The sequence below is a fragment of the Lepisosteus oculatus genome, chromosome 14 (assembly GCF_040954835.1).
Source record: "Lepisosteus oculatus isolate fLepOcu1 chromosome 14, fLepOcu1.hap2, whole genome shotgun sequence".
Taxonomy (NCBI): domain Eukaryota; kingdom Metazoa; phylum Chordata; class Actinopteri; order Semionotiformes; family Lepisosteidae; genus Lepisosteus; species Lepisosteus oculatus.
This window is the reverse complement of record NC_090709.1, coordinates 15,267,517-15,286,229: the sequence shown is the minus strand read 5'-3', so window position 1 is coordinate 15,286,229 and position 18,713 is coordinate 15,267,517. Positions and strand designations below refer to the sequence as shown.

The following is an 18,713-nucleotide window of genomic DNA, read 5'->3' as shown; positions in this document are numbered from 1 at the left end:
TACTCATCTAAACAGTCCCTTTGTCCAGCATGGGATCATTCCTCAGTTGTCCAAGCATGGTTGTCTCTTGGGCAGAGATGCATCCACAAGGGATAGAGAACCAGACCCACCTTCATTCCGACTGCCAGCACACCTGGACTCACAGCAGGCACAGACCTCATGGTCACCATACAGCTCCTCCCACCTGGAGGAGAGGAGGACAGGCGAGGCCTCCAGCTGGCATGTCCCAGAGCACTCTCAGCAGGCTCCTTGCAGAAGTACCTCTTCGCCTCCCTGTTGTAGGTGCAGGACTTGGTCCCTGGTGTTGCTTTAGCAGGAGCCACAGCCATGACACAGTGCATGTACAGCTCAGTCACTTCATGCTACAAGAGGGAAGGTCACAGCATTAAGGGATCAAGGCCAATAGAGGGACAGAGAAGGACCTTCTGCCATCAGTGAAGGCAAGCTGGCAGCTCTAGGCACTACAGCTGCCACAGTCTAGTTCACATCTAGATCATGGATGTGAAAGCGGAAAATGGATCAGTAGAGCAAGAAGGCTGAGCAGCCTTTGAGAGCAGTACCTTACTGGACAGCTTCTTCTGGAAGAGGAAGGCATCAATTGTGAAGCGGAGCACATCCTTCTGCTTGGAGGGGACAAACCTGGACAGGCAGTCATCTGCCTTGCTGTCCACCATGCACCTGGGGACAAGGACAAGGATGAACCCCTGCAGGCTCTCAGGGCTCCTGCCCACCTCTCCTCCCAGAAGGGGCCGTACCCCAAGTTGTCGATCACAGGGAAACGGGTCTGCGAGTGCTGGTCTGGTTTCTCCGTTACGTAACACGAGTGGATATACAGCCTCTGCTCCGCTGTGGCAAAGTAGGCAGTGGCCTGGAAGTACATGGGCTGACCCAGGAAGTACTCATCCTTAGGAGAGAGCCGGACCCAGTGGGCTGGAGAGAGAGGCACCATTACACCTGCACACAGCACCCCCTGCAGGCAGGAGCAGCCACTCGCTCAAGGAGCTTACAGTTGGTGGTGAGCAGCACAAAGCTGTGCTTGTTCTTCAGGTCCTTGAAGAAGGTCCTTCTCCTGGCCCACGTGGGGACATAGCCAACCTTGTAGGAGTAGTGGAACCTGCAGGACAGAGGGGATGAGGGGCTTCTGGACACTTTCCCAGCAGCTTCTCAGCAGCGGCAGAGCCCTGGCTACCTGTTGTAGGAGCACTTGACCGAGAAGGGAATGAAGCGATGCACAGGTGCACTGGAGGAGGGCGGGGCATAGCGGAGAGTGTTGGAGTACACCAGGCGGCCCTGGACAACCTGCAGGGTCACAGAGGAAGGGATATTCCCTGGAAAGGCAACCCCGACACTAACCCTACAGCTCAGATCGATACACTGCCTGTAGATGAAGACCTGCTTACTGATCGCTCGGTGCCGCACTCGTGAAGCCCGTAGATGAAGTAGAAGTAACGGCGTGTGGTTCGGCTGACGCTGCAGTTGCCCGAGGTCACCTCCGATGGCCGACAGCTGAAGCCGAACAGGAGCCGACTGACCCTCATGTACATCCTGCTGGAGTCGCACCACATGGCCGGCTGCCGCCCTCGCTGGGGAGGGAACAGAACACTCTTGATGTAGGCGGGTAAGGGGCGGCTGCCGGCTTCGGGCTTCATCTTCTCCTTGTCGAAGTAGGGCGAGTATGCGTCTCTGGACACGGGAAGGCGGCGAAAGTCGGGAGCCAAGGACTGCGAGTCGTTCTCGCTTGCAGACAGGTCTTCGGAGGGCGCATCTGCCAGGCTCATGTCCTCCAACTGGGCTGCGTCTTCAGGAGCCGGGAAGTCGGCCTGGAGCGCCAATTCCCGAGAGTCCCAGCCAGCCGGCTCGGCGGAGATCAGTGCGGGGAGCCCGGCCCCTGCGCACAGGCACAGCACAAAGAGAAACGAGCGCATCGCCAAATTAACGTCCCGCTTAATTGCTACAGGAGTAAAATAAGTAAACCACCAAACTGTGTTGAAGCAAGAGAGCATAAAGTATGAATGAAGTGACTAGGTTTTTATACTGACAGGACCTGCTACCACACACCTGGTCACACTACCGCTCAATCAACACAATCAATTACACACAGAGACACGGATTGTTCTCAGCGTCTAATAAGAACCTGCTTCCAGTCTGAGGCGGGACTCCGTGAAGCCTCCTGAACACTTTCCCGTGTGTATCTGACCTTAGCAGAAGGGGTTCCATGCAATTACGACAAAATTAAATCACCCACACGTGTAGATTTGGCTCAGATGAATTTATTGTTCAATTAGTTTCTATTTTCCGAGGACAGTGTGTTAAACTCACTGTCAGACAGAGTACGGAACATGCGACAAGTCCGTCCACACTTTCTTTTATCGAGGGGGCTGTTCCATCAACATGTACCGCAATGAAAATAATTTTACTATTTTTCACGTGTAATTGCATGTCATATTAAAATGTGTAATACAAGCATTTCTTTGCTTCCTAGTAAAGAAATACTGATCAGCTTTTGACATGATCTGATAATAATTTGTCTGATTTTTCAGAGATTGCTTTTGCTTCGCAGGACTGAGAACCTATGGAAGCCCATTTCCGCCAGGGAGTAAAAAAAAAAACGCGCTATGGTATCACAGAATTGTGACTGAATTCCTTCAGTCTTAGAGAATTTGAAATTCAGTTGTTGGATTTCTTCAGGTCAGGATAAAGACTGACCCGCAAAATGCATTTTGAAAGTCCAAAAGAGTAGAGATCAAAATAACACAAACTGCTCAGTCCTGTTCTGACCCCTGTAGTGTGCTCTCTGAAGGCACCAGTTCTGTAGGGTTTGGGCATTTACTGGGACAATTATTAATTGTAGCAGTAAATCACAAAATTGATTCTTTTGATGGCTTTAGAATCCAACCATGCGATATGACTCAAACAACGCACACACACAGGTACTAATACACGAGGATACATTTCTTAATATATGGAATATGCATATAAACCTAACAGATCTTATCGAGAGGGTTATCAGAATACAAAGGGTATATATTCAGTCAGTTACCAAGAGTTACATATATCAAGAGGACATACGTTCAGTATATCATTCATTTAGACCGTTTCATAAAGTGAACTTGGTTACAACTTCTACATTAGATACTCAAAACAAGTACATAACTCTTAGGAATTAAATTGATATCAACTGGTTGGGATAACAATTGAATTCTCGAGCAGTAATGCAGTGAAGTTGAATATGTAACGCTGCTCTGTAGAGGTGAAAAGGATCCGATGCAGATGCAGGAGTCGCAGGGAGGTAAGTAAACGTACCAAGCAAATCCAGGAGCTGAGTCGTAGTCCAAAGGCGAAGGTAGGTCGAGATCCGGTAAAGGCACTGGTGGCGAACAATCCAAAACGTGAGACAGACTCGTGGTCGAAAAGAGAGCTACAGGGTCAAATCCAAAACAGGCAATGATAGCAAACAATCCAAGGGGCGAGACGAGATCCGAAGTCCGAAGGCAAAAGGTGCAGGCAGAATTCCAGGAAGGCAAAAGAGGGGTAAGAACGGTAGGCTGAGCAACAAGTAGAGAACTCAATACCGAGCAACGGGAATCAGGTAAGAATGGTATAAATAACCCGGCGTGCCGCACGGTAGAGCAATTGCAGGTGTGTTAACTCGTGCGGCGGCGCTTGTTAGTAGTAATCCGCTGCTGGTGCTGATTGGCTCGCTTACGTGTTGATCTCAGCTGGCTGGTGGTCGTGACAGAATACTCATCCAAACTCTGGGGATTCAGATCTCCTGCGGGCACAAAGAAACAGTTTCAGGCTGTTGCTGTCAAATCCGCGCTCTCTGGCTCGGTGCCAGGCTGTGCTGTGCGGCTTGCGACGGTGCGCTGCTGATGCTCACTGACCGGCTAGTTAGTGTTGGCTTTAACTAGCAAAGTTTGCGCACAGGAGAAAAGATGACTGTGGGTCCCAGCAAGTCAGGAAGAGGACCGGTTCATTCCTGATGAAGAGCAAGTTCTGAATAGTGATTCAGCTGTCCACAGTTCTGACCTGTTCACGAGGCCTGCTGCTGATGCTAACCTCGGGTGGATCCTCTGGTTACCCTCTGGCAACCTCCGCTCTAGACTCTTAGAACAAAGGAAAGTTCTGGCATTCCGACACACTGGCCGCTCCGTGGTTGTCCGGGCTGAGTCTCAGGATGGTCAGGAGGCGCTCTGTGAGAATGTCCTGCCCTTGGGAGCCTTCTGCTCCTGGGATGTCCTGCCCTGGAATTCTCCTTTGAATTCCCTTTAGAAAAGTCCACAGAATTCTCCACTGAATCTTCTCAGGCCCTCTGTGTTGCCTGTTTTTACCTGGAGGAACTTCAGCTCATTTATTGGCTGAAAGTTCCATTGGCATCAGAGTCCCACCTGGGTTACTCGGCCCTACCAGTCCCTGATTGGTTGATCAAGGTGAGATATGAGTCACTTACTCCTGACAACACTTAGGAATGCAGTCCAGATGTCCATCTGGCACTCCCTAGACAGATAGGCGCCAATGGATGACCATTGATCATGATAGCCAGGCTTAACTAAGTGCATCCCCCTTTGGGGGCTGTCCCTTATCAAAGGAAACCTTAAATCAGCCTGCATGAATAGTTTCTCTGTGGCTGCACCACAGAGATGAACAGAGATGGGACCATTTGGGAAAGCTCAGAACACTTAATTCTTTCTTATTAATAAGCATCGCTGCTACACTGACATTTGCTCTGCTTTAAGTAATCAATGAAGAACACAATGTGCTTCACTAGACTCCGGTCCAAACAGGATTAAAAGCCAGCAAGTATACCTTTTCAAATTGACGTCAGCAGGGACTAGATTGGCACTTTAACCAGTGCCTGATTGGCTCAGTCAGTAGCGCATGGAATTCTTAATCTCAGGGTTATGAATTCAATTTTGGGTGATACAGGTGTTCTCATTAATTAAGTTTCCTGTTCATCTTTGACCATGTTACATCTTGATGGTGACTCAAATTGAGAAAAAAAGGACTGATCTAGCTCCTCATCTGAGTAGATAAGTCAAAGACTCCGTAGATAACCTATTCATACCAAGCACTTGGATGCAGCTTCACCTATCACAACTAGTATTTAACATTATGATAGCTCCTGTCTATTTACACTATAATTTACACTAGTGTTTCCTTAAAAATTGCTTGTAAGAATGAGACATAACACATGTATTCCAATAAAATAAATATTATTAATCTTTTCACTGTAACAGTTTCACTGTGACTTGGCAGATAACTGGCAGTGATCACTAACCACACCGAAAAATATGGGAAAGCAATGGGGAAAATCGACTCTTCAACATGTGGAAATGTATTACTGGGAGGAGGAGTCCTTTTCTCTTAGGTCAACACTCTTTGTAAGAGTCAATTCTCCCAGCTCACATCGCGGGTTTCCGTAGTGTGCCTGCAAAGAGTGATCAATTTGAGATAGGTAAACATCCTGATTTTATTTAACAAAGCTAGATGCACATTTGCTAATGCTGCCTTCATTGTAATAGGCAGTTTATTTCTCGAAAGCATGTTATGTAAAAAAAGAAAAAATGAAAACATGGATAACAATCTTTCAAAGCTAAAGATTTTACTTTTGAGAAATGGACATTTTATGTTTCTGGGTGCTTTTCAAATGCTGGTTTTAGAACTTTGCTGTGCTTCAAGCATAATTTTTCACCTTATAAACTGGGTATTGAGTGTTAGGGTTAGTGTTTTTTATTTTGATGACTTAGTAAAATGTCTGGAATTTTTTCACTTTGATATTATAGAGCACTTTGTGTTGATGAGTGGCAACAATTCTCAGTTAAATACATCATGGTTCCATACTGTAACACAATAAAATGTGAAAAGGCCAAGGGGGGAATAGTTTTTATAGGCACTAAACGTATTACAAAAATATAATGCTTCATTTTATGGAAACTTCTTACTATAACCACCAACGCACTCGCTGTTTAAGCAATTGGGGTTTCACAATCCTCTTTCTCACTGGTAATGTTATGAGCAGGAAAAAGACCATTGAAAATGGATTTCAATCACTCAAAACTAATAGTTGTCACACCCTCTACAGCTAGAGGGCGCTCCCACTCTGTCCTGGCCTAGTTTCCCTGTGCTTTGCTTGTCCTTCTGGTTTGTCTTTGTCTGGGGCTATATATTTCTGGGTCACCCTTTCCTCTTCATTCAGTATTGAGGGTTCATATGTCTTCAGACCTGCCTAGCACCAGGCCATCTCCTCCGCGGCCTGAGGGCTTAAGTTTCTACCCGACATCATCTGACCTCCTAAATGGGCTAACACCCGTTTTGCCACTACACATAGGGCCTATTTTGCTCTCCTGGCCATTCCACGGCATGCCCTTATAACATCCGTGACAGAAGTTCCAATGCTGTGCTGCCCTTTTAATTAACATTGGCTGAAACAATGTGTTGTTTTTGTCTCTTAAAGGGTCTGCTCCTTTACTCCGTCTTGCCAGTGTCGTATAGAATTGAGTACCTATAAAATCTGAGACCCCTTTCAAAGTCTGCATGTGCAGTGGACATAAGAGGCTTGGCGCGTGTCGCAATTGTTGCCCTATCTACTAAGCCCATCCTCCAAGTTTGCACTTCTGTGATGTAGTCTCACAGGCCTGAGAGACATAGATTTCACACATGTAATTACTTATAAAAGCCAACAAACCTTTTCTGAGTGGTCTAAGGCTCTGTGTTAAGGTTGCAGTCCCCCTGAAAGCTGGGGTTATAGTCCTGACGTTATACTTCAACTAATTCTCAGTAAATAGATCTTGCAGTACTCTGAGTGCCAGCTAGCTATGTAACAAGTGCGCTATAAAGACAGAAATTACACATTGTTTGTGAGGCTGTGTGCTCCTGTATGGTCTAGTGGTTAGGATTCTGGATTTTCACCCAGGTGGCCTGGGTTAAACTCCCAATAAGGGAAACTTTTCTCTTCCCTTATGTTTTCCAAATAAGCATCTCAGTGTAGAAAAGAGCCCCGTTATGCACTGTCGGGAGCGCTAAACTTTTGATATAAGAGATAGCTTGTTTCCTCCTGCTTTCGAACTGAAACCCTTTGGTGTGTTAAGAGAATGTGACAATCACTACACTGCACAAGGTGGGGAGGAGTGACTTGCAGAGAAAAGGACTCAACCCAGGAAAATATTTCCACATTCTGGAGAGGAGATTTTTTCCATTCCCCCACTTTTGCAGCCTGACCTCCTCTATTTCTAGAGATCTGTAGAATGTGGAGAAAACGTTTGAAGTTGTTACTGCTACCTCCCCTCGCTTTGAACAATGTGTGGAGTTGTTTGAGTCAAAAAGAATGATAGTTCAGGCCTATGGGAAGATCCATATTCAACTGTGCATGTTGTTTTGTTCTCAGAGTTTGCAAAGATGGAGGACATTCGCACCTGGCTAAGCCAGTATTCTATAGTCCTTCATGGAACTGAGTTCAGAGGTGCTGACGGAATAAAAACAGGAGGTTGAGGAACACGGGGGTGTTCAAAGGCATTGAGGTTCCAGTCAAGGGAGCAGGTAGCCTGGCCCTGTCCATTATTAGAGCACTATAACCTAAAGAGATGGTTTCATATATATTGTTTTGGGTATATTTATTAAAGTTTCCTATTTTGTGATTCTTTGTATTTGTTTGTGAAATTAAAATAGTTCTTAAAAAATAAATTGAAGGTTTTTCTGAAGTCAGAAAGCCAATTTATTTGGTGGAAAAACAGATTGGTGAAGCTCCAACAAATAAATCCAGTTTATTTGTTTATTTTTTTCTGAAACAACTGAATTAGATGAAGTGTGCTAATGTGTAAACTAACACCCGTTTGAATAACTAGAAGAGGGGAGCAGCTCCATTCCAGACCAAGGGAGCTTTGAGATTGGCTGGGCCAGATCTCTCATTTGCATATCTGATTTGGAAATGTAACACTAAACCCCCTTCTTGCATGGATTTAACTTGCACTCAAGAGTCACCTACTGTGTATTGCCACTTCAGTTTTTTTATGAGTAGCTGTGATTACCAGTTGACAGCTTTTATTTGTTGAATTATAAATGGTTTTGTATTATCACCCTGAATGGCCTGTACTCAAGGTTTGGTAGGGTATGTGTTTTCATTTCATTTACCAAATGGAATTTTTGCTCTTTTAGTATTTGTCTAGAAGGCTCTCTGAAGTCAGGAAGCCGATTTATTTTGTGAAAAAAGATTCTGTATTAATATTAATGTTTCTCATACAACATAAATAGGGTCTTTTAGGATTAAAAAGATCTTGCGCTTGGAAGTCTTAATAAAGCTGTGTGCTTCCATACACTCGAACAGTTTTGATTCCTACTATTTGACCTTAGGTGTGGGAACGGGTCTTTTTTGCCATTTGATTTACAATTGATCAGCACAGTATAGAAAATAGACCCATAAAGCAACGTCAGCAGTGACAAATGTGCAAAAAGTGATCACTTGTTTTCGCCCGCTTTCAAACTGAAACCCTTTGGTGTGTTAAGAGAATGTGATAACCACTACACTGCACAAGGTGGGAATGGGTGACTTGCAGAGAGTGTTGAACTTCGAGAAAGGACTTCTCTCAGGAATATATTTCCACATTCTGAAGAGGAGATTTTCTCCATTTCTATAGTCTGACTTCCTCTTTTGCTAGAGAGCTGTAGAATGTGGAGTCACCTATCCAGCTCTGGGAACAGTGTGTAGATAACAGGTTTGTTACTGCCGGATGAGCACAGTAAATTAATACAGCAGAATAAACACACTGTGAGTATTTGAAGGGAATTAACAATCTTTTACGTCTCGCCATGTTCAATACTGCTGTCATTTCTGTAATATTGTGATTATCACGTTCATCACACATGCGCAAGATCCCCTGTTTGAAATTGGGCAGAAACAGGTGTCTTTTTATCTTCTCACATTTTGCACTCCTGCCAGAGTTTTATGGATCTTGTTTTGTCTTATTGCAAGAATTCGAATTTCCTGTGTCATTCATTACATCACATCACATCAAACAGCCAGCAGATCATGTCACCTTTCAGACAGTCATTCTTCTGCTTCCTAAATTTCCTAGAGACAGGTCTTTTCAGCAGAACTGACAAACGTGGCAAAGCAACCTGATAAGACCAGGTCCTAGAAGTCACTACTCAGTCAGTTACTACTGCCGAAATGCAAGCCCTTCCTCCAGCCTGAAGAAGTTGATCCTACATTACTCAGGAAGAAGATGTATCTACCAAACCTCAGAGAGCTGAGCTGGATTACTCCCCTTCTGAATGACATAACACTCTACCACTCGTCTTCGTGCACTCATGCTGGAACTTTGGGAGGCTACTGCAGACAGCAGAGGTTGGATCATACACAGAGGTTGAAATAGCCCAGCTGAGAAAGCCTTAGACTGATGCTCTAAAGGACCCTGGTTCAATCTGGGATATGGCATTTTGTTTCGTTTTGTGTCCAAAGTCACACTTCCCTTTCTCAGCCTGAATCCCAAACTAGAGTCTTTGTGTCCTTGAGTCCCTCTTTTACCGACACTGATGAAGTACAGAAATAACTTAACATATTTTGCACTCCTTATGGTGTTTTATGGTGGGACCTGTATTTCTCTATGAATTTCCTTAGTGACAGCCCATTTGTTTTCAATATATTTCTGGTGAAGTTATTACATCGATCTCCCCTGGTGGCTTGTTTTCATATCCCACTTCTGACAATGACTTTTCTTATGTCACTTTGATGGGAGTACAATTGGAAAAAAAAACTAAAATGTGTGTAGTTGTTTCCATATCAAACCTGTCTTCCATTTTATACAGTATTCCACAGGAGTGAATCAATTCCTTGTTTAATTTTGCAAATGACCCTGCTGTCAAAAAAACTAAATTCCCATGTAGCCAAGGAGTTGCTGAAAAGCAACTTCACTTTGATGTTTTGTGTTGTTATAACTAATTCATCTCCTTTTTAAAAAATAGATTTCTTTAGAAGAAAGGTGTCTCACACTACAGTTTAAATTGTAAACAGGTCATAGAAAAAGCTCCTTAGCTCCCTGTCAGGAATCAAACCCCACTCTCCTGTATGACAGGCAGGGATTCTCACCATGGTTAAATTGCAACCGTAATAATATTGACAACATTAATAAATGCATATATAATTGGAATTGAAAACATATCTAACACAGCATCTTTTCTGGTTATATACTACAATGCATTGCTGATATTTGTTGTTTGCCATTTAGGTTAAATACTGTCATGTTTTTCTCAGCAATCATCTTTTGATGTGTAAGTATAAATAATGATAATACTATTTGAATACATACAGGTCTTAACATTATTTTGATTAAAAATAGTAAGTTAATAAGCAATAAATGGCATATAAAATAGTGTGAAGGTGAAGATCACACAAAATCAACTACAAATGTGGGAATTTTACATTTTTAGGATTATAAATTGCATGTAGCACATTAGCAACACTACAGTAATGCTAATATAACAATAGTGTAAAAAAAATCCTGACCTAATTCCTTACAAATGCTGATACAAAATGTGAATGATTTCAGAGTTCCGGGGATTGGGTCTCCTGATAGAGAAAAGAGATGAACTGAGGCATGTGGGAAAGTGTACAGAACTGGTGAACTCCCGATTCCACATCAAGAGGCTGAGCACAATGGAAGAGTCCTGTACACACAAGTGAGACCTTGACAACATGGACAATCAAAACCTACTGGTATGATATTATATTCTCTCTGTGGTGTAGAAAATATTCACTACTAGTATTATAGGTTACAGATAGGTCATTATATGACAGCTTACATCTGATTAATAGGATCCATCTCTGGCATACATTCTTATTTTTAGTTTATAATGTATAATCTTGCTAAATTTTAAATGCCAAAATAAAGTGTTTTATAAAAAGCTTCATGTTCTAAGAAATTACTACAACTTTTGAACTTTGAAATATGGCCACTTTGTATTCTAGGACTTAGCAAATACTGCAGAAAAGTGGAGTTAAAATGTGAAAATGTGTAATGGGTATGTCTGATTAGTTGATTAGTGAAGATCCAGTAGTAAAAATAGCTTCTAATATTATTTATAATATAATATTATTTCCAGATAAACCAACTTTGGAGAGTAGGCAACAGTGATTTCAAAGAAAGTGTGTTCACAGTGTTGTTAAGGTATTGCTTATAGATTTTTTTAATGTTTTTACATTACATTTTTACTTTGATCAAGTTAAAATATCCACAGAATTTAGCTTAAAGATACTTTGTTAACCACTGAATTTGCAAGGTGTAAAACTGCTAAATTGTCTTTTAAAATATAAGAATTACAGTGGTACATTTGATACTAAATATTTGAGTAAATAAACGTTGAGTGAAAACTCGCTAGAGAAATGTCTAAGCTCAGTCATAATTTGGTTTTCAGACTTAAGACAAATTAACTGATGATGGAATTCAACTTCGCTGGCACAAACCAGAAAGATCAAAGACAAAAGAGGTGCCTGGGAGACACAAATCTTTTTAGAGCAATTAAAGGTACTCTTATTCTATGTTGTACTTTCAAACTTTGGGTACTCTTTAATTAGGACAGACTTTATTGCTCAATTACTATGATGCAAGCTAAACTTAATACACTGATTAAGCTTTGATCTTAGTAAATCTTAATGGTTCTTTTTTGAGATTATATTCAAGAAGAGATTAATCATCATTTGTTGATCATTTGTTCTTTTGTTGGAGAACTTGACAATCTTTGACAATTATTATTAAATGAGCATTATACAAATGTGCTATATATGTTATATGCTATATTGTAATATATATAAACACAATTGGTTTGATATGGATGTTCATTTGAAGGATTTGAGGAAACTATCAAGGATCGCAGAACAACCAAAGATACATTTGGGCATCTGCTATTGGTAAAGATGAAAGAGTACCGTAAGTGAGAAGCTTGCATACACACGAGAGAAAAATCAGTTTTAATGCACTTCATTAAACTGATGGTGTGCTTATCAATCGTGCATAAAAAATATATAGCAGAGGATGGTTTCGATCCATCGACCTCTGGGTTATGGGCCCAGCACGCTTCCGCTGCGCCACTCTGCTGACACCTTTCATAGTGTGATTCAACACAACTGCTCTATCTTTGCTTTCTAAAAGTGCGCCGGAGATGAAAAGTCTCAACGGCAAACGCAGACGTCACTTTGAGCACTTGGTCTTTTATAGTACGAAACATCACACGCTGCTCTACATGGGCGTGTCTTCAAGATCGTTGAGAACCAAACCTTCTGCTTTCCGAGGCAACTGATTCTTTCGTTGTTAATTCACGAATCTTCAATGAGAATCAGTGAAACGAAAACCAAACACATTTACACACTCGCGTCCTAGCCTGAAAGAAAAATGATGGAAGCATTTGAGAAATAAGAAGAGTAGTCTGAACAGCTCCAGTCTATCAACTGCTCTACAAAGTGATCGCTACTTCCACACCCAGTTTATAACGCTGAAAATGATTCAGGAAGCACAGCAAAGTTCTAAAAGCAGCGCTTGAAAAGCGTCTAGATACATAAAATGACAATTTCTCAAAAGTAAAATCTTCAGCTTTTAAATATTGTCATCCATATATTTTCGTTTTTCTCTTTTTTACATAACACGCTTTCGAGAAATAGAATGTCTTGTAATGAAGGCTGCGTTAGAAAATGTGTATCTAAATTAAAATCGGGTTTATGACTTCTGCGTTTTTCAGCTTTCTTAGCGCTTGGGTCTCGATTCAGATATTGCAATGAAAGCAACAGGGGAGTAAGTTTTCCTTTTCTAAATCAAAGGTGATCTGCTCACAAGAAAGTATAAAAACTTCAGCGTTTACTTTTTGAAGACCGCAAATTGTCGAAACACTATTGCTTCATAAGCTAATAAGTAAGGTTTCTGAGCACGCATTGTTTTACTAATGCTGTTATTAATAAAAAAAAAAGCTTAAATTCACATAATGGAATTTGGACGGCTCAAAGTACTCTATTCTTTGCACAACTTTATTTGCCCGCTGAGTAGAGTTTAAAGCAACGGCAGCAGAAGTAGCAGAAGTAGCAACAACGTGGTTAGAGTGTCACAATACACTCTATGAAATTATTGACGCTTCAGATCGTTTTGTTCTGTTGAAGCTGCCTACAGGCTCTGAATTGCTGACATTGGCTGTGATCTTTTTTCAGGTTTCATGAAATTCTTCACATATTTGAAATATTTAATTCGGGTTCGCCTAATACACGGTGCAAACCGTACCTGCAGCAGAATGCTGTGGCACATGAAGCCGTTTTGTTTATCGGTTGTAAAGATTTAGGAGCGTACTACAAATCGAGCAAGCGAAAAGAAAATTAAACAGGAGTCACTTTTTGGATTGCTAATTCATTGTGCTCTGCTCGTCTAGGTTCAAATCCCATCCTTGTCATGGTTAAGGCCTGAGACGTGTGTGTTTTTTTCTAAACGGTGTTTGCATTTGTTTCCTCTTTTACTCCTGTAAACTCAGGATTTTTTTTCCTTGGTGGCAACAATACGCTTCTGCAATACAGTAAATGGTAGACTCTGCTTTCAAATTAGCTGCACCAGGCATTCGGATACAGAAAAACACAGGGATTTAAAATTCAGGAATATGAATGGCCAATTGCTTACAGCTAGGGTTTTTACGTTTTCTTATTTAGCGATTTGTGTATCAATCTTTTAATAATTCATTTTCTGACAACTATTCCAAAGGGGCACCCTGTCAGCTCCTAATACTTTTTAAAAGTCTGCCTGCATGTTTGATTATTGTCGTTTTATTTAGAAAAAGTTCAATATTGATCGTAACTAAAGAAAATTAGGATCACGAATAAAAAAGGGGCTGAAGATGCGAGTCGGTCTTGAATCAGAGCTGAGCGACACGGGCTTCTGTTCTGATATGATTGTACAAGAAGCAGGAGGAATCGCTTCACTCCTATGGAGCATGAGCTGAATCAGGAGGGAGACATTTCGTATGCTCGTGCATATGTTAACGCATGACCTACATCGTAAAACTAAATTAAAAACTAACATTAAGCTGTCAAAGACATTCATTTACATACAAACAAGAGACAGACATAGTAATGATTCTACATTAACGTGTCCTACATAGTAATGTATCACAGAATTCCGACTAAGTAACTCAGAATTGCTACCTAAAAACTCAGAATTATGACTTTATCTCTCACATTAGCCCATATTTCATTGTCTGTCCTTTTGTTATTGTAACGATTCGGGTTCTATCTAGCAAGACCTGGGTTCGAGCCAATACAGTGAGGCACGAAGTAGGGTGGGAGCGGCAAGGGCACAAGCCCTAGAACCCGAATCCGTTACAATAACAAAAGGACAGACAATGAAATATGGGCTATTTCGAAGTCGCAAATGTGAGAGATAAAGTTAAAATTCTGAGTTTTCAGGTCGCAATTCTATGATTCTAAGTCACAATTCTGAGATACCATAGTGCGTTTTTTTTTTACTCCCTGGCGGAAACGGGCTTCCGTAGGTTCTCAGTGCTGCGAAGCAAAAGCAATCTCTGGAAAATCAGACAAATTATTATCAGATCATGTCAAAAGCTGATCAGTATTTCTTTACTGGAAAACAAAGAAATGCTTGTATTACACATTTTAATATGACATGCAATTACACATGAAAAATAGTTAAATTATTTTCATTGCGGTACATGTTGATAGAACAGCCCCCTCGATAAAGGAAAGTGTGGACGGAGTGTCGCATGTTCCGTACTCTGTCTGACAGCGAGTTTAACACACTGTCCTTGGAAATTAGAAACGAATTGAACAATAAATTAATCTGAGCAAATTTTACACGTGTGGGTGATTTAATTCTGTCGAAATTGCGTGGAACTCCTCCGCTGAGGTCAGATACACACGGGAAAGTGTTCAGGCGGCTTCACGGAGTCCCGCCTCAGACTGGAAGCAGGTTCTAATTAGACCCTGAGAACAATCCGAGTCTCTGTGTGTAATTGATTGTGTTGATTGAGCGGTAGTGTGACCAGGTGTGTGGTAGCAGGTTCTGCCAGTATAAAAACCTAGTCACCGCATTCACACTTCATGCTTTCTTGCTTCAACACAGACCTTCCCTCTTGCAGCATGAAGTGACTGAGCTGTACATGCACTGTGTCATGGCTGTGGCTCCTGCTAAAGCAACACCAGGGACCAAGTCCTGCACCTACAACAGGGAGGCTAAGAGGTACTTCTGCAAGGAGCCTGCTGAGGGTGCTCTGGGACATACTAGGTGGAGGCCTCACCTGTCCTCCTCTACTCCAGGTGAGAGGAGCTGTATGGTGACCATGAGGTCTGTGCCTGCTGTTAGTCCAGGTGTGCTGGCAGTTGGAATGAAGGTGGGTCTGGTTCTCTATCCCTTATGGATGCATCTCTGCCCAAGAGACAACCATGCTTGGACAACTGAGGAATGATCCCGTGCTGGACAAAGGGACTGTTTAGATGAGTAGACTGTGGGTCTCTGGGTATAGCAGATCCCTCACTCCTGGGTGTTACTTGTCCACAGGTACCAGGAGCCTGGTGACCAGTAGTCGGGTGGCTGTGGCACCAGTAGAGGGTCCTCTGGATGTGGGAGTTTACTGGACTGAGGATGAGGAAGGAGACCCTCAGAGCTCCAGTGAAGATGCTGAGAGCACCAGTGAGGATGTGGAGGGAACAGAGGACTTTGGAGATGTTGGCCAGTGGACAGGTAGGGTCTGGCAGGAGGAGCTCCTGTAGGGGTGGGTGTCCTGCAGTTCAGCTGGATTGTTCTCCTTCTTCCTCCCCAGGTGCCTGAATGAAGGCTCCAGCCTGGCCCTTGTGACTCTCCTGCCTCCACTCGCCTTGTAATGGCAACATTTCAATAAAGCTGTGAAAGACCCTTCTGCCTGCCCTTGTTTCTTTATGGTTTATAGGTTTGAATGGGGTGGAGGAGTTCAAGGGAAGTGAGACTCATTAATCAATGGAAGTATTTGTGGGGGTTCCCCTTTCAAGAATGCTTCTCATATTGCTGCCAATGAGGACTGAAAATGGCTGGAGTAATAAAGCATTGTACTGGGGGAAGATGGCCACACTATTCCTTGGGCAGGGCTTTGTGACTTTTTTTTTTTTTACTGTGGGAGAGACGGAGGTGTTCAATATACTGGAAATCCTCCCGTTTCCAAGAGGGGTAGTGCTTATGGAGTGTGAGTTGCTACTGTTGTGCCCAGTAAGAGTGAGATCTGGTGTCACATTCTAGGCTGCACAAACTGACTAAAAGAAACACAAGGAAGGAATTGTCAACAGGGGCTTGGTGTAAAGTAGGCCTTCCCTTCCTTAGCAGAAGAACAATACTGGTGCACAAACATCAGTGAATAATGGTACAGTTAGAATCTTGGAGGTCTTGTCTTATGGGTGTTGGTTTCGCAGTATTGGACAGTCACGGGAAGTATTAGGATTGAGACTGGAGATCCCAGTACTTGACTGGGAAGACAGGTGTTCACAACCACCTCTACCAGCAATACAGACTGTGTAGAGTGAGACTGAACGCTTACTACACAAAGCCTCTCCCCTGTTTCAGTGTCCCATGTCATGAATTTCAAGTGAATCCTAGTCTCCCTTTGTGACTACCTATAATTTGCACAAATCCTGCTGGCCCACTAACACTGTCAATTTTTAGCCCTACTGCACTGCCCTATTAAAGCTTCAAGGATTTAGGATAAACTATTTTATGTGATGGTTCCAAAGGTGGCTTCTCAAAGCACTTGACAGAATTACAATAAGAATACACAGGATAAAACAATTCCAATAGACAGAGGAGACCATGGATGGTGGTACTAAGGAAAGTAGGAGCAGAGGGGTAAAGAATGGAACCAGTTCAGTAAAGGCTCTTCTACAGAAGAAGGTGTTGAGTCTGAATTTGAAGGAGTTTAGGGAAGGTGACTCTGGTATCCTTGGGGAGAGAGTTCCAGAGCTTGGGGGCATAACAGCAGAATGCCCTGTCACCCATACAGTGTAGACTGGCTTGGGGGACAGGAGACCAGAATTAGAAGAGTGAAGGTTATGAAGTGTGGAGTAGGGTGATAATAGATTAAACTGCAACTGAAATGTGAAGGCAAGTTCTACAGTTTATGCAAGAAAGGGTAATGTTAGGCTTTTATGGGACGGGGGTAATGGCAGCACTTTTGAGGACCGTTGGTACAACAGCAGTGCTCAAGGATTCATTTCCAAATTTTGAGGACAATGGGTTATATACCCATCGTTCTTACCAAAGGCTCAGAGACCTTTCCACCACTTATTTATACAGGTTTGGTTTATTTGGGTTTTATCAGTTAAACATTTAATATTGTATGTCAGTTTGTTGATGCCTGTATATCACAGTGATCTGCACACACACCTTTGACTGAATATGGGCTGCCAAACCTCTCCACCAAACTTATGTATCACGGTAGGTACACAAGAAGTTTATTTGTAATAACAGGGTTGTTGGTGCCAGTAGTCAGATTGGGTCAATTGCAAGGTAAGAACAGCATCGCATTAACTGGAGATGATCCAGAGATTAGCATGCAGCTCTGTACGCCAGATTAATACCGATTTGCAACTCACTCGTCTGCTGACTTTAGTCCCCTGCTCAGTAATCACAATGTTCCCAATTGCAATGAGCCCAAGGAAACAGCTGCTGCTCTCTAGAGGACACTACAGGACAGGACTAAGTACAATTCCTGCAATAGACTAAGCAGTTTAGTGCCAAACTGATGGAACACTGAATCCTATGGGACAGTTCCGAATGTAGTAGCATCTAAATACTGAAATAATATCATAAACACCTCGTGATCTTAGGAATCTGTCGCTGTTAAAAAGTATTATAATAATAAGCTAAAATTGTACTGCAGCCACAACACAGTGGACTTGCAGCTCCTGTCCTGATCATACAGAAAGATGTCATCACTATAACACCTGTTAACAAACATAGCGCCTGCAGTCTGTGAAAGAGAGCTCTGAGGTAAATATTCCTTGCAGGGAAGTGAACTGAAAAACAGGCAAATACATCACTCAGATGAAGAGCAACGACTGTCGCTAAAGAAAGTGAGCGAGGGTACACCTACTGTATAGTAGTTCATCCACAGAAATTCAAACATAAATTTGTGACGCACCAGAGTACCACAAAGCTAGAAGCGTGCCTTCAACTGGAGTATTGTAGCACGACTATTTATAAGTAATATTAACTTATTCCAGTCGTTCATTTGGTTTAAGAATACGAATCGATGCCTTCGAATAGACCTTTAACAGTCCTTTGATGTAGAATTAAGAAAATGGGGAATTATTTGATCCCATTCTCAATCCAGTAGTTTATGGACAGGCGCTCTCAGCGGACTGTGTGCAGGAGTGATGGGTGATGTGGAATTCTATGGGCTCAGTGGGACTCTGGGAGTCAACTTAGGGCTCTGCTGTAGATTCCTGTAGAACCGGTGTGAAATGATAATGTATTGTTGGCTGGTATTGTTAATGTAAAGTTTACTGGTACGTTTCCTCCAAAACATATTTTCTTTCTTCCTTTTTTCAGCATGGAATAAACCTATTACTTGTTCCTTTGCAGCCTACGCATGCTGACGCAGCTACCCACCTGAACTACAAATTGTATGTTGGCCATTCTGTTACACTATATTGATGAATCGTACAAGATCATAGGATCTATAAGCCTGAAGACTTGTCTTGTACAGTGACCTGATAA

The 18,713-nt window shown here is 42.4% G+C and overlaps 1 protein-coding gene and 1 non-coding gene across 2 annotated transcripts in view; one reads left to right on the top strand and one right to left on the bottom strand.

Annotated features, from left to right (window-relative positions):
* LOC138242511 (zona pellucida sperm-binding protein 3-like) overlaps positions 1-1,925 on the bottom strand; it is a 4,579-nt gene extending 2,654 nt beyond the window's left edge. The window contains exons 1-7 of the mRNA XM_069198043.1: positions 1,401-1,925; positions 1,190-1,299; positions 1,008-1,114; positions 756-930; positions 561-678; positions 262-362; positions 111-184 (exon numbers count right to left, since the gene is read on the bottom strand). Coding sequence (XP_069054144.1) covers positions 111-184; positions 262-362; positions 561-678; positions 756-930; positions 1,008-1,114; positions 1,190-1,299; positions 1,401-1,925 — 1,210 coding nt within the window. The remainder of the gene's footprint in view (positions 1-110; positions 185-261; positions 363-560; positions 679-755; positions 931-1,007; positions 1,115-1,189; positions 1,300-1,400) is intronic.
* A 6,206-nt stretch (positions 1,926-8,131) lies between these two features.
* Positions 8,132-8,189, top strand: LOC138243875 (U7 small nuclear RNA). Its single transcript, XR_011192493.1, has one exon. It is a non-coding gene; the product is annotated as a U7 small nuclear RNA (small nuclear RNA).
* The last annotated feature ends 10,524 nt before the right edge of the window (positions 8,190-18,713 follow it).